This window comes from Euleptes europaea, chromosome 11, assembly GCF_029931775.1.
Source record: "Euleptes europaea isolate rEulEur1 chromosome 11, rEulEur1.hap1, whole genome shotgun sequence".
In the NCBI taxonomy this organism is placed as follows: domain Eukaryota; kingdom Metazoa; phylum Chordata; class Lepidosauria; order Squamata; family Sphaerodactylidae; genus Euleptes; species Euleptes europaea.
Window position 1 is genome coordinate 57524863 of NC_079322.1, and position 15480 is coordinate 57540342.

Sequence of the window (15480 nt, forward strand, 5' to 3'; positions counted from 1 at the left end):
AGTGGGACAGCTTTGGATACAGAGGCTTCCTTTAGTGCCATCCTCAGCATCTCAAGTTAAAATGCAATCTCAGGGCTAGGAAACAGCCCCGCCACAGTATCTGACGAAGGGAGCGTTGAGTCTCAAAAACGTGTACCTCAGAAATCTTGTTGGGACTCTAAGCTGCTACTGGACTTGAGTCACTTCTACCAGTCAGCTATTCACTCACCCTCAGGGATATCACTGTGCTCCAGAGCATTTGGCTCTTAGAATCATAGAATCAGACACTTGGAAGGGACCACCAGGGTCATCTAGTCCAACCCCCTGCACAATGCAGGAAATTCACAACTACCTCCCCACCACACACACACAGTGACCCCTATTCCATGCCCAGAAGATGGCCAAGAGGCCCTCCCTCTCATCATCTGCTTAAGGTCATAGAATCAGCATTGCTGACAGATGGCCATCTAACCTCTTCTTTAAAACCTCCAGGGAAGGAGAGCTTACCACCTCCCAAGGAAGCCTGTTCCACTGAGGAATCGCTCTAACTGTTAGAAAATTCTTTCTAATGTCTAGACGGAAACTCTTTTGATTTAATTTCCGCTGGTTCTGGACCGACCTTCTGGGACAACAGAAAACAACTCGGCACCCTCCTCTACATGACAGCCCTTCAAGTACTTGCCACAGGTAATCTCCAAACCTCTTCTCCCCCTTCAGAAAAGGGAGCAAGGATTCAAAAGAGTACACAAAATTGCCCTTTGACCACTTGGTAACACACACATTGGCTTCTCGATGCACCAGAAATCCATCTTACTCCGCTTCCTTGCGTCCTCTACAAAATGAATTACAAGTAAAGCTCTCAAAAAATTATGCCTTGAAACCTGCACACTTGCGCACCATTTTTCTTTTAGCTCTGGAGAGCTAACAGCAGATGGCACAGCAAAGAACAGCAAAATGACAATGGCTAACCTGTAGACGTGCATACAAAGCAGTTTTCTGAAGAACTACCTTAATTATTTTAAGTGCCTTCATGTATTTTTCCCCCTCCCGAGGTAGGGCAAAGAAAGGGGCAGGAGAGATGAAAAACATTCAGCTGGATAAATGACAATCAGATGCAGGTAAGCAGCTTTGCAACGTGATTCATGTAAAAGGATATTTCACCTCCCTTCCTCTCATATATCTTATGAGATATATTAAAAGGCACAGGCTTGGATTTAAATATCCTCCTGCACAGGTTGAACCTGTTTCCACTCTTGAGGCGGCAGGAGTGTGCGTGTGTGTGTGCTGGAAATTCCTACCCTCAGCTGCAGTCCTACATGTCCCCCACACCAATTTTGGAGGGTGGAGGGATCCTCCGCAGCAGCTTGTGATGCAGCAGGTGAGGATGCAGTTCAGGTGGGGGTGGAAAGTGCCATCAAGTCGCAGCCGACTTAAGGCAACCCTGTAGGGTTTTCAAGGCAAGAGACGTTCAGAGGTGGTTTGCCATTGCCTGCCTCCGTGTCAGGACTCTTGTATTCCCTGGAGGTCTCCCATCCATCCACTAACCACAGCTGACCCTGCTTAGCTTCCCAGATCTAATGAGACTGGGCTAGCCTGGGCCATCCAGGTCACGGCAGCACAGAGTAGGGGAGGAAATCACTGGGTGAAAGGCTTCTGCCCATATAGGTGACCAAACTATAATTGTGTTCTATATCTAATACATAATGGCAGACGGGCATTAAAGGAAGCTGTCAGTGCTCAATTTCAAGAATGTAATCTCATTCTTATTCTTAGACAAAGTCTACTTTACAGGGCAGTCCTAAGCAGAGTTACTCCAGTCTAAGCCCTGTTAGTTACCTATAAAGCTCAGGAGATAACCTAAACATACTCTTCATCCCTCCATCAAAGATTTTTTAATTAGGGATGGACTTTGTAAAATAATGCTGCTTCCCCCCCCACCCCCCATTCAAGATCTGATGCGGTTCAGAGCTTGGCTGAATTTCCAAGAGCCCATGGCTCTGCTGCTTTAGAAACAGGTAGCAGCCAGGGCAAGAAGTACTCCCCCCCACCCAACGTCACAGCTGATACACCAGCTGTGGCTCTTCTTGGAAAGACAGCGATCTTGCCACAAACATCACTGCTTTTGTAACCTCGAGGATAAGCTCCAATCGACTCTGCATGGGGTTGCACTCTTAAGAGCATTCAGCAGCTTTAACTGGTGCAAAATGCTGCAGCGTCGTCCACTGTATTTTGCTTCTGTTTGTTAGAAGGAGCAGCAACCAGATCCCTGACAAATGGAAAACCAGCTCGGATTTCTCACTCTGAAATGTTTTGTTCATTGTTTATTTAGAGCACTTATGTCACTTTCCCTATGCTCAAAGCAGTTTATATAGATTTTTTTTAAAAAAGGAACACAGTAAATTAGAAGTAACGCAGTTAATCAGAAGTAAATTACCGTGTACCTAAACAAAAGCCTACCTGTCCAGATTCACCAAGGCTTCACGAGCATTTTAAAAAGTTTTGCTACCTTTTCAAAGGTAGCATGCTGAGAAGAGCCAGCATGGTGAAGTGGTTAAGCGCAGCGGACTCTAAGCTGGAGAACCAGGTTGATTCCCCACTCCTCCACATGAAGGCTGCTGGGTGACCTTGGGCCAGTCACAGTTCTCTCAGAACTCTCTCAGCCCCAGTGGAGGCAGGCAATGTCAAACAGCCTCCAAAACATCTCTTGCCTTAAAAACACTATGGGGTCACCGTAAGTCAGCTATGACTTGACGGCACACGAGCACATCTTTTCAAAACATGGAAACAGAGTAAGACCCTCCAGTCTTAGTGCGGAGGTCATTCCATGACACTGAGTGTGACAAAGGACCCTGCTCCAGCACAAGGGTCTTCAAACTAATACAATAAGGGTACACAGAAGAGGGCCTGATCTGCCAAGCAATAATAGCATGAGGGCACTCTACAAGGGGACTGATAACACCTAATCCCAAACTTATGAATGACTGCATGTGGAGACTTTATATAAATGCCTGAACAGCACTGATGATCACACCAGACCCTGTGACAACATCCTATGCCAATCCTCATAGATCCAAGCTAACACTATTAGTCAGTGTCTACAAGGAATACCAAAACATTGGTCACAATGAACCATGGCCACTACAATTCCCCAACCACCACCGTAAGGTCAAAAGCAGACTGTATACTTCGACAAGATAAGCAGGGTCAGTATAGGACCTGCTTGTGTCCTCCAGCACCAAACAGTAGAGGAGTTACTTATCAACCTGGCATTTGACAGGGACCAAGAAAGAGGAAGAATTGGGAGATAGATTAGCCCTCAGCTAGGTCAGAGATCAGATCAAAATAGAATCCTTATGTGCATATACCTGTGGAAACTGCCTTAAACCGAATTAGATGCTTCATCTTGAAGGTCTCTGAGAGGCAGCAGAACTCCAGGGTCTCAGATAGAGGTCTTTCACATCAAATACTACCTGATCCCTTTAACTGGAGATGCTTTTCCGCATGCAAAGCAAATGCTGTACCGATGAGCCATGGCTCCCCTCCATGTGCCTCACCTAAGGTTTTCCAACCTTATTTTTCTGTCCAATCCAACTTCCATGTGGATTCCACGCAAGTGCTCTCCATCCTTCTGCAAAAAAATACATCATCCTTTCCCCTGTAATCCTTCCACCCTGCCCACTTATAACTACTACTGACCTCTATACTGGGAGGTCCATACCCAAGGGTCTATCTATGCCCTCTAATGTAGCTCATCTTCTTTGGTGACTGCACTGCAGCCCACCCAGAAGAAAAATCTGCAGGACAGTCCAAGGAGTTGTTTTCACCTCCTGCTTAAGTCAGAGGAGAGGACTCTGTCTAACTACATTTTCTTCCAAGCCCTCTGAAGCACCACTGAATAAGACATAGTCTAAAAATGCAGGCATTACAGGGACATTTGTCTTTTCATGTGAGATTTGCCACCATAGCAATTCCATGATGGTTTCCTCACAATCTGCTTAGACTGTGATAATTAGAACATTTGGTCACATTATGAGAAGACGAGAGTCACTGGAAAAGTCAATAATGCTAGGAAAAGTTGAAGGCAGCAGGAAAAGAGGAAGACCCAACCTAAGATGGACTGTAATTCCTAGGGTCACAAGAAGTCAGAAGCGACTTAACACACACACAACCAGGAAATGTGCATTATACTCCTGGGTATGGAGACTCTCAGGATCAGTTGGCCAATGAGATCTGAGTCCAAATATCCTGAAAGAATGGGAACTATCTGGCCATCTTTGTCTATGGTTCCCCTTTCAAAATATTGACTTCTGCAATTTTCTTTAGAAAGTTTCCAATGGCTCATGGGACAAGTCCTCCACAGTTCCCACACTATGCAACACAATTAACATTTACTTGCCACAAATGCTGATTAGTGTACTCTTGCCAGACATCACATCGCCTACCAGAAACATGGTGAGTGTCTTGTCTAGCTTTAGCCTAACTCATGAATCCATTGGCAAATGGATTTGTTTCTTGTTTCTGCTAGCTTGGCTTCTTCTTCCAGCCCACACCATTTCCAATCCAACAGCTAGAAACATGATGACCCCCCCACACACACACAAAAGTCTACAATTACCGCTTCAAATCTGCCAGTACTGGCAAAGTCAGTAGGACATGCAAAACTTATTTATTAGGTTATTAATGATGGGTGAAGCCAAACCTTAAACCATCTCTCCCCACCCCCACGGTTTGCATCAAAACAAAAAGCAGTTTGTACAAAATGAAACCAGCCTGTTGAGCTATTAAATCAGATATTTTCTTATACTGGCAACTAGAAGCAAAAAAATGTTCCTTTTCCCATCCCATCCCAACCTTTTCCTGGCCAGAAATACACCAGTTTTGTAATCTTGTATTCTTTCTATGTTTATAATACTAAGCTACAATTCTTACAAAAATATACAGCTTCAGCAAACTAGACATTAAATTAGTCCTGTGCTTACTGCAAACCTCTATATTTAATCTTGTGTTGCACATTTAAAATGCTTTTAAAGCTTTTGAAGCCATTAAAATAATTTATTAGCTCTGCAATCTGACAAAGGAGAGAAAAAAATACTGACAGCTGCTGAAGCTAGATTTATTCTATTCGAAAACATAATTTTATTTGTTTTCCTATCTTACTGAAACCTGAATTGGTCTTTATATATTTTTATTACTCATGCTGCAAACGTTTTAATGAACATAAAGGAAAGCACCTTCAATGTCTTCCTGTTAGACCTCAAATGTAATTTTAGAAGTGGGAGCTCTGCCCACATTTCCCATTTACTTAGCAGAACTTTCAGCATCTTCAGTGTTAATCAACGAAAAGATGGCAACTCTTGGAGTTACACAATGCTCTGCAACTACAAATAATTCCTTGGGCTTGAAATAGTTATTCTGCCAATAAATGAAATATTAAATGACATGCAATGTCAACATAACATACGTGAGAGTTTTAGGGAAAAAATTACAAGTTAAAAAGAAAACCTAATAAAAACAAGAGGACTCTCCACCGGCCCCCAAACCCTCCACACGCAGCCTTGTATTTTTACCTGAAATAGTTGAGGTAGTGCTTTCACTGTTAAACAGAACCATATACCCAGTTTGCATGGAAGCAAATCTCGCCACTGTGGTTTATCTAGCAACCTAGAGAGACAGGGAGAGAAAAGGTTTTCAGAATTTTTACAAAAATGTTGCATACATTGCCACAAAAGTCTATAGTACCAGGAATGTAAAGTGCCAAGTAAGTATCAATCTACCATGGGGATACGTAAATATTTTCACATCCAACAAATATTCACCAAGAGTATTTTACCCTCCCGAGGCAACCTAGAAACAGAGACAGACACAGAATACCTTCTTGTAATCTTTATAGATAGCTTTCCCTAAACACAGGCTTGTCTGCACCTCACAAAATAAATCCCTCAGCCTTCTTGACGGCTTTAGCTTTTTTTAAAAAGAGAGAGACTAACCACCACTGCCACAAAGCAGTCACAAGCGCTGACAACCAGATATGAAGACTGCAGCATAAACAAACCAATACATAAAAATTAATGTCATTTGCAGTTCACTGAAGCATTACTCACTGATGTCATCAGAACAGAAGACAGGCAGAATGGTCTCTGATCTCCATCCTGCATTGATCCAGTTCGTGCCCCTGCTGTGTGAACTATTTAAACCCTTTATTTCTTTCTATGAATCAATAGAAGAAACGGTGGTATCTTTTGGAGTACTCCGAATGTCACTATCATGCCCTCCCCCATGTTGTTTCTTAGCTTTTAAAAATGCCCACACAACTAGGAACCAAGGCTTTGGGGAGGGAATGCTTTTTGTTTCTATGCTTGGAAGAGACTTAACCAAAATTCAAGCTAAATATAGCTACAGATAAACTCTACTGTGAGCATCCCACATCCAGCAGAAACCTCTCTCTTTTTTTAGGAGGCGGAGTTAAAGTCTACACCTAAAATTGAAGAACTAACCACAGCTGTCATTTATATTAATTCTACGCAAGTTTCCTGGTTTGCCGCAACAAAGCACACCCACATTTTACACCATTCAATCCACACCAATGACTCAAACTATTAGAAGTAAGGATTGCTAAACACCTAGAAAACACAATACGCATCCCACCGTTACCACTGTACAACTTCTTTTCAAGGTGCTATTTTATGTTCTTTGTATGCCAAGAACTATTCACTTCCATACAAGACGTGACTCCTTTACAAAAACATTCTTCCTGCATTCCCACCTTTCATTCTTGTCTCCACCAAGTTTCACTTCATCTATATTCTTCCCTCCGGTCCTTTTCTTCTTCTCCCTTTTTTTCCTGCTCAGCAGTTCATCCTGAAAAAGAAAGAACCACTATTGTTAGAGGTTATCGTTAACATGTGCTCTGCAAAGGTTAGTGAGATTCTTCAATTAAGGATAACAGAACTGTTTTTATGCAAATGTTCTGGGGGGGCCTACATGATTAAGAAAAATCATCTATCTTTAACAATAACTGTTGCCATGGCATTCATTCCTTAAACATACATGAAGTCCAGTTCTGCCAGTTATGTGTATCGCCACAGCAATCAAAGTTTTCCTTAAAAGAGAGAAGAAGCATTCAACTCACTTCTTTTCACATTTAACAACTTTCATTAAGACACCTTTGAAAATAAATTTTAAAAGAACAAATTCTAAAGGCAGGAGTACGGCATTATAAGTTTCTTGGCATTCAAATAAAAACGCTCAACTGCTTTCTAGTAGACAAGGAAAAAAATAAAACATTTAACTATCTCTCTGCTTCTGTCATTTTCCCCCATTCGAACCCTGGAACATTTATCATGTTTGAAAGACACTTCAATTTGGGGGGTGGAGAAGGGAACCTCCATTATGACATTAAAAGCCGAAGTGAATATAATTTCAAAACATCATGACCAGGGATGGTATTTATGTGTGTGTGTGTGTGCGCGCGCGTAAGAATCCAAAACTCATATTATATGAGGACAAATCCCAAGGAAGAGTTCATTTAGATTCTAGTAGTGATTTTACAAAGTGATTTTATCAGCTTATATGATCATACCAGTTTTTTACAGTTTTCATTTTATTTTTAAAATCTTACAACCATCAAAAGGCAGCAATTTTAGTATCTTTTAAAAGAAAAAAACTGAGCTGTTTCTTTTGTATCCAACACATTTTTGAAACAATATACTTTTCCATTCAGGCAAATAAAGCAATTCTTTAGTAAATTAGATTTCCACACACCCCACATACCATTAAGAAAAAGAATGGGTTATCTTCAATTCCCTTGTAAGTTATAATTATGTACAGTAATAGAAACTTGTGTACAACTTCTTTTTTTAGCAGGACTGTCTTGCATTTAGGTTCATCTTCCATTTGGATAAATACAGTACTAGAAATCTAATCTGTAGTGGCAAGGATGTGTGTGCGCATTTACAGACACATACACAGGCAAAGGATGAACAGCGAAGAATGCAGAAACCTTCACATGTCTGTGGTGATTTTAGAGAAAGGTCATTACCAATGCTTACCAGTTGTTTTTCCAGGTAGATTGACCAAACTACACCATAATGACCCACTGTGAGGATAATGAACAACAGCAATGCCAATTCAGCATTGCTCATTTTCCTCACTCGCCTGTAATAGAATACAGGCTGCCGCCAATCTGGTAGCCCATTGATCAGAATATCATCATACCTACAGTGGCAAAAAAACAAACAAGCTTTCATGTAGCATTTAAAATGAATCTATTTACTTTAAAAAAGAGAGAGAGAATCGAAAATCATCATCTTTTAAAAAAATGAATGAAAGAAAAAAAAACCTTCCCTCATATTTTTGTCAACATTTCATCTAGGTTGCTGGGATAGACAAGTTTCAAAACGGCATGTTGTAGAAATGTTCTTCAATGACTGCATTAAAAATGGTAACTCTACTGTTCTTACAGCTCCCCCAATTGATTTACTTGAGAAATGTTTTTCCCCCCTCTACAATGAACCATATGTTCAACCTACCTGTCAATCACTGGTCAAGTTTCCAGAATAAAAGAATTACAAAGGGATGATTGAAAGTGGGATGGGAATGACAACCAAACCCACTTACTTCATACGATTCCTTAATTTATTAAACATTTACGAGCAACAAAAAACAAGTACAAAAAGAGGTTCTACATTTGCTGTTTCATTCAACTTTTTATCTTGGTACCAAGGGTAATTTTTTAAAGGCTAGGATTTATAGTGATCAGAATTCTGGAATTCAAGCTACCTTTTAAGAATATTACTTGAAATATTTTTTATCATTGCTTTTTCATTTTTAACGTGGTGGCTGGCCTTCTTTGTTGGCTGCATCTATGCTTTAATATAATAAAATGCTACTTATAGAAGTTAATTCTTTCTATATTTACTCCTCCTTACTGTCACTTTACTGATTCATTGAGGAGGAGGAAGTCAGCCATTTCTTACCTGCAAAAATATCTCGGTTCGAACACTTTTAGTAGAAAACCAAACAAGGGGCAAAAGTCTAATATTAAATTCACTTGGAATGGAGACACTCAAAAATATTGTATGCTCAAATTAATCCTAAATGGAGCAGAGCTCATTGAATATTCTAATCACGCTATTTCCAGAATTAAATCTGCACTGAAAGGCCTAATTTGGTGCAACACATTGACCAAAATATTTTAATTAAAAATATTCTGAGTTAGTCGCAGGCCTAATTACAGGAATAGAAATAGAGCCTATATTGTCATGCAGGTCAGCAGAACTCAGTAGTAGGTTTTTCTCAAGTAAATTGACCGATCCAGGAATAATAGCCCAGCTGCTAAACTGCCAGTCTTGACATGTAAATCAATTTAAATGCAACAACTGCAGTAGCTACTTTGATAGTTATTAAATTGATACCTTGGAGATGGAATAATGAGAAAAAATTTCAGTTATTTTTGCCAACATTTGTTTTTGCTTTTACAAATAATAAAACGTAAAGGCATTAAGTATAAAACAGACAGCATTCAAGAGAGCTGAGGAAGTTTAACCTCTGATTAGAAGCCCACTGTTCTAGTCAAGCAGTTAATTATTTGATGGTCGAGAAAAATATTCTACTAACTTCAACTGCTGGGAACCAAAAGGGTAAATATGAGGCAACTACAGCAGCCATGTCAATTACATTATTTTTTTTTAAAAAAGGTTGCATGCATCTCAAAAGCGTCAAGCTTTTCAGTGAAACCCACTGGTATAAAGCTGAGTGATATTTTTTTTCCAGAAGGAAAAATGATCAGTAGTCCAAGATGATGATGACGTTTCAATCTCCTCTATAAAGGGGGAAGGAAACAGTCAAATCACTTCTAAAACGTTTTCCATCTACGCTCATTTGAAGTGTGAAAACTTTCAAGAGGGGAAAAATGGAGAAATTAAACAGAAATGCACATGCACATTCTAGAAACAGAGTTTAAAAGTACACTTAATAGCCATATCTAGAAGATACTGTCACCAAATAGTTTTCTTAGAAAATTTTACTCCATATTACCATCAGTTATTAATCTCCCTAAGTCATCACAGGCTTTTATAATATACATTTAATATTAGCAACAACAACAACAAACCAAAAAAACTTTTTTATATAAATCCAAATCCAAGGCAGGAAAATTCCATGCAGTAAACACTCCTGACACCACTTTGCATTTACCAGGCTATGACTGCTATTCTGAACAAAAGTCTCCAAGGATTTAGTTCCAGAATCAATGCTCTATTGATTTTACTATCAATGAACATTATGGCTCACGCGACTGGCCATTTTAAGGGAAGATAGCTTCTATTATAACCCATTTTTTAGAATATATACTGTCAAAAGATAAATCACTCCTTTGTATGGTAATTAAGCACTGTATTGATAAATTAAGACATCTGCTTAATTTTTAGAAGTACATGTGAACAATGATCTTTAAGTTACACAGAAGCCTTTGATAATTTTTAATCTTGTTTTTCACATTTAGGAAATTAGTTAATTAGGAAGCATGCGGATGATTCATTAAAGCACTTATTTGCAGAAATCAATCTATCACCTATGCTAGATCATCAGAGCACAGGCAGCAGAATTAAGCACATCAGGAAATCACAAAGCATTCTGCCTTTATGTCCTCCTCCTATTTTATCTATCATTTCACCCTTTCCCTGGGCAATCCACTTCATGCATATGCTCTGAACATACCAAGAAATGAACTACATTTGGCAAAATAACAAAGGGCAAAAGATGTTAAAACACACATACACACAAAACCAACAACAGTTAAGGGGGTGGAATCATTTTCAAAGCATAAATTTCATATAAGAACAACAGACCAAAACTAATTTACTGCACTACAACAAATTAGTAATTTCAGGTAAACTCTGCAATTGGTGAGAAAGACAAAGGAATGTACTGTATTTTGTCCCTCCTCAACCACACTCAACTGAATGCAGCTTTTTTCAGCACTGCAATTGTCTAGCTAACTATATACAAATATTTAAAACTGTGTGCCTAATTTTTGCTTGCTTATTTGACACATTTTTTAAAAGGCTTAATTTAACTCAGACAGAATCTTAAAGCTGTGCTCCTAAGTGCAGGAAACAGAAAAGTCACTGAAATAAATGGGATTTATGTCAAGGTATTCTGAGGTTTCCTAATCTGAAGGTCTAAAAGGAAATAAAAAGAAAACTACTCCCCATTACATTGTCAAAAACATAATGCAAATGCACTCAAGAATGCTTCATATATTTTCCATATAGTACACACACAAAAACTCTTCATTACAAAAAAGGTGCTATAGCATACAAACTTGGTGTTAGAACAATTATTTTGATTCTGCCACTACTGGTTCCTGTAATCTCTCCACAAGCATTTAGAAAGATAACTGAGTTCACTTTGGCAATTATAAAAGCAGGATACTTTTAAAATTGAAGATCTAGCCTAGGTAAATCAAGCCATAAAGCCCCTAAGAAACAATCTACTCAGATTACATTTTGGGTGAGGGGAGGGGAAGAAAAGAGAGAGAATCTCTTGGAATTCAACCCACTTCCCCTCACCACATTGAAGACAAGAAATGAACTAGAGCAGATTTACTTTGTAATTCTGCAGTTAATGTAGCTGAATTAAAAAGAACTCCCAGGAACATCTCACATGTGCTAGAGAACCCTTGGATAAATTTAAATGCTGTTCTATCTGCTGCTCCCTTTGCCTGCTCTGCATAGAGAGAGGAGGATATGAAACACCAAAGCAGGGATCCAGCAGGGCTTGCTGCACCCACACTGCTCTGCAGCCCCCTCCCAAGTTCAAAAAGCAGGTTGAAGGTCTGACACAAGAACAGCTTAAAAGGAAAGCTGGACAAATATATTACCTTCACATCCTCAACAACTGCTTGTTATCCTGCTCTCACACCAAACTATTGACTTCTGGATTAAACCCAAAGGTTTTTTGGGGTTGGGTTGTACAGACAGTGTAGAACCAACCGGGGGGGGGGGGGGCACGCAAAACTGATGCATGCACAAAGGATGCTCAGATGTGGCTTTTGATTGCAGCATTGATGTTAAGATTGGGAAAAGATGGGGGAGAGGCAGCAGAATTTTAAATATTTCCTGTTTTTGAGTAGGTGAAAAAAGACTGCTAAATGCTGAGAATATTACTTTCTCAACCTGCTAATCGGAGAAGATGCTCCAGTAAGAACCTGCACAGTTAAATACAGTCGAGGACCATCCGACCGAAATATGTGGCTCCAGAGGGGGAAAATTAGAAGCCTAATTCTTTATATAATTGCACAGCTTTTAGGGAACACAAAGACTACTAGGACATATTTGTTACTGGCAGTCCAATTCTTCCAACCAAGTCTATGATCCAAGTCCTGAAGACAAAGGTTGGGAAGGGAAGAGAGATCTCCTAGCAAAAATCTGGAGACTTTTGCTTTTTTAAGAGAAAGATGTTAGCAGTGGATATTCTGACACCTTTTGGAAGAGAGTTAGCATAGCCATTTAGCTGAATAACCCATAAAACTTGGTGTTGTTTTTTTTGTTCACTGCTACTTATTCTACACGCAAAGACGAGAGTTGCAACAATTTAATGAAGTGTGTTTGTAAGATCATTTAGTTATAAAAAAAAAAACAACCACAATCAGCGCCTTAAGTGAAATGTCTCAATTTTATTTCTCAACAGTGGTCAATAGCTGCAAAAAAAGAGACAAGTTCTGACATAGCAGGTGGGGTGGGGGAAAAAATTCAAAAGGAAATTTTAAAACAGAGGCCAACACAAAAGCACAGTGTGTTTAATATTATACTGCAATAAACAGGGAACGTGCAAAATATTACTGAGTGATGGTGTGTGTTTGTGTGTGTGTAGGGGTGGTGCATTTAAACTAGCTCATACCTTCTGCAACCATTTGACATCAGACATTGACCCCCTATTGTTAAAACTTCCTAAACTTCCTTGATCTATGACTCCAAGCTGAAAGACTGCAGTGGGAGGCAGAGTAAAAACCATACACAGAATCTCCAAAACTCCTCTGAACACTGTTCCATGGCTCTTTCAACACAGAGGATTATCTGAAAGTAGATAATCTCTACTATGAGACCTGGACTCATGCCAAGGTTTCTACAAAGCCAAGAACCTCCTGGAGAACTTTCAGCATCCCTACTCAGAGAATTGAAAGCCTAGAGATATTTCATACAGAACTCCCTTTGCTAGCAGCAAGCCGTCCTTTTCTTCAGCCAAAATATCTGGATCACCAACAGCTAAAGTGAGCATCCTAATAAATCACAACAGGCACCTGAAATGCAGCCCATGGGACTGTTTACTAAAATCCCCTTTTTTCTGCAGGTGCTATGAGCATGGAGTGTACTGTGTGCCTCAATCAAGTCCATCAATCATACCATATGCAATAGCTGTATGCATTCTGAAAACTCCAGGTTTTTAGAAACATTTCTTGAATAAAATAACATGTTGTCAGCAACAAAGGCCATTTATGCTTGGGAGGTTTTGCCTTGGATTTGCCGCTCTCTAAATGCACATTTTCCCCATCTGAATTCTCAAAACTCTGCATGGGGGCTTATTTTTCAGGTATCTGAGAATTCAGATAGGGAAAATGTGCATTTACAGAGCGGCAAATCCAAGGCAAAACCTCCCAAGTATAAATGGCAAAAGTCTGCTAAAAGCGTCACAGAAAAATGCTTTCAATAAAACCACAGAGAAATAAACTGAATTAATAAGTCTGGGTTAAAAATATACCAGGAAAAGTAAGCTGGCATTCCGATTAGAAAGCATTTGTGCTTCTCCCCCTCCACCAACCCACACATATACACTCAAAAAAGAAAAGCATTGCCCTGCACTAACCACAGTGAACTTCTACTGGTCACACCAATGCCACGATCTGAGGATCAGATGAACAATGAGGAATAAATCAACAGCTGCTTTAAGCAGGTGTTAGTAGTCTAAAAGCACATGTTTATTTTATAACTGATAAAGTTATCCCCTGCTCCCTTATCAACATATGTTAGGACTCAGAGAGCCCATTTATGCACATGCAGGAGACCAAGGACGTTCATTAAAGCAGAGAAAAATCGTGCTTTGGAAGTTATTCAGTGCTTTTAAAGATACTCTGAACACTGAAGCTTAAGTTAGTAGCTACAGAAGCAGAAAGGTTTGCTCTAAAATTCACACGAAAACTCACCTAAGCCTTCGCTCTTCATCTTTTAAAACCTCGTAGATGGCCACCAGCTAGAATGAAAGTTTATTTTTATTTTTTTACAGAAAACTATAAGCTGAATAGTTAGTTTTGCTTCAACATTATAAAAATTCTTGACCAGGGTCCTCAAAGTGAGAGCGAAGAATATTTCAACCCATCCTATCACTGAAACTTCCAAAACCTCTATTTATTTTACAGCATCTCTTGTAAATTTTTCACCTCTTTTCTGTAACGGAACATCTGTACAAAGGCGATACAATTATTCACTGATGCAAACAAGAAAAGTTTCCACTTTTTAAAATACGCTTTAATATTTTCTTAGCAGCCATGAATATTCCTCTGCAAAAAGATTCTAAGTGAACAAATTCTGTTGAAGAACTATATCATGCCTTGTTTGAAAAATACACCAACACTGTAAAGCTCAATATTATATACATTAAATATTAACATATTTTCTTACTAAATATTTGATTTATAAATATTTGCTGATTCCTGTTAGATAACAAGATATGTGGCTCCCAGCACTGTTCTTTTTTAAAAAATCAGCCCACAATACTAAATTTCCTCAAGTCTAAGCATTCCATCCAAGAATCTTGGAGACGTTTATTTTAATTTTTTAAGGGGTTAGAATCTACCTTTTAACGAAGAGACACCTAAACTCAATTACCACAAAAGCTTCAGAATTCCCAAGTTAATCGTTTTTAATCTCCCTCCATGATCACAATTAAATTAATTCTCGATTAACAATCATGTACAGCAACCAGGTTTCGAGAAGACCTAAAGCTGATATTAAAATATGCGTCACTTACTTGTCTAAACTGAATTTCTGCATTTTCGTCTTTATTCTTGTCTGGGTGTAATATTAGCGAAAGCTTGCGATACGCTTTCCTAATGTCTGCTGACGACGCATCCTGCAAAAACACAAAGCAAACTTTGTCAGAAATGAATTCCCAGAACCTTGTTAAGATGTGAGAAGACAGCCAACCAAATGCAGGGACCCGAGGCGATGTAATTTGAGCAATCATTCTTAACAGCCGGGATATGCAGCATGGCTGGCCCACATGACCGAACAATCAGTCAATCCAATTCGCCTCTCCTCTTAAATTCTCTCAGTGCCATGTGCTCATTACAAGACAACAGTATTTGCCAGAAACTTTCAAACACTTGCTTCTTTAAAACTAGTCAATAAATCTTCAGTGGCCCATTAAGAGATCAAAAGAACAAATTAAAATTAATACATCTGTGTATCTTCAAGAATGTTCCCTTTTACTCCAGTTATTATTATT

At 39.2% G+C, this 15480-nt stretch overlaps 1 protein-coding gene across 1 annotated transcript in view; it reads right to left on the reverse strand.

Moving 5' to 3' along the window:
* The window catches only part of DNAJC1 (DnaJ heat shock protein family (Hsp40) member C1), a 105833-nt gene that overhangs the window by 60371 nt on the left and 29982 nt on the right, over nucleotides 1-15480 (reverse strand). The window contains exons 2-6 of the mRNA XM_056857351.1: nucleotides 15004-15105; nucleotides 14180-14226; nucleotides 8028-8193; nucleotides 6743-6837; nucleotides 5547-5640 (exon numbers count right to left, since the gene is read on the reverse strand). Coding sequence (XP_056713329.1) covers nucleotides 5547-5640; nucleotides 6743-6837; nucleotides 8028-8193; nucleotides 14180-14226; nucleotides 15004-15105 — 504 coding nt within the window. The remainder of the gene's footprint in view (nucleotides 1-5546; nucleotides 5641-6742; nucleotides 6838-8027; nucleotides 8194-14179; nucleotides 14227-15003; nucleotides 15106-15480) is intronic.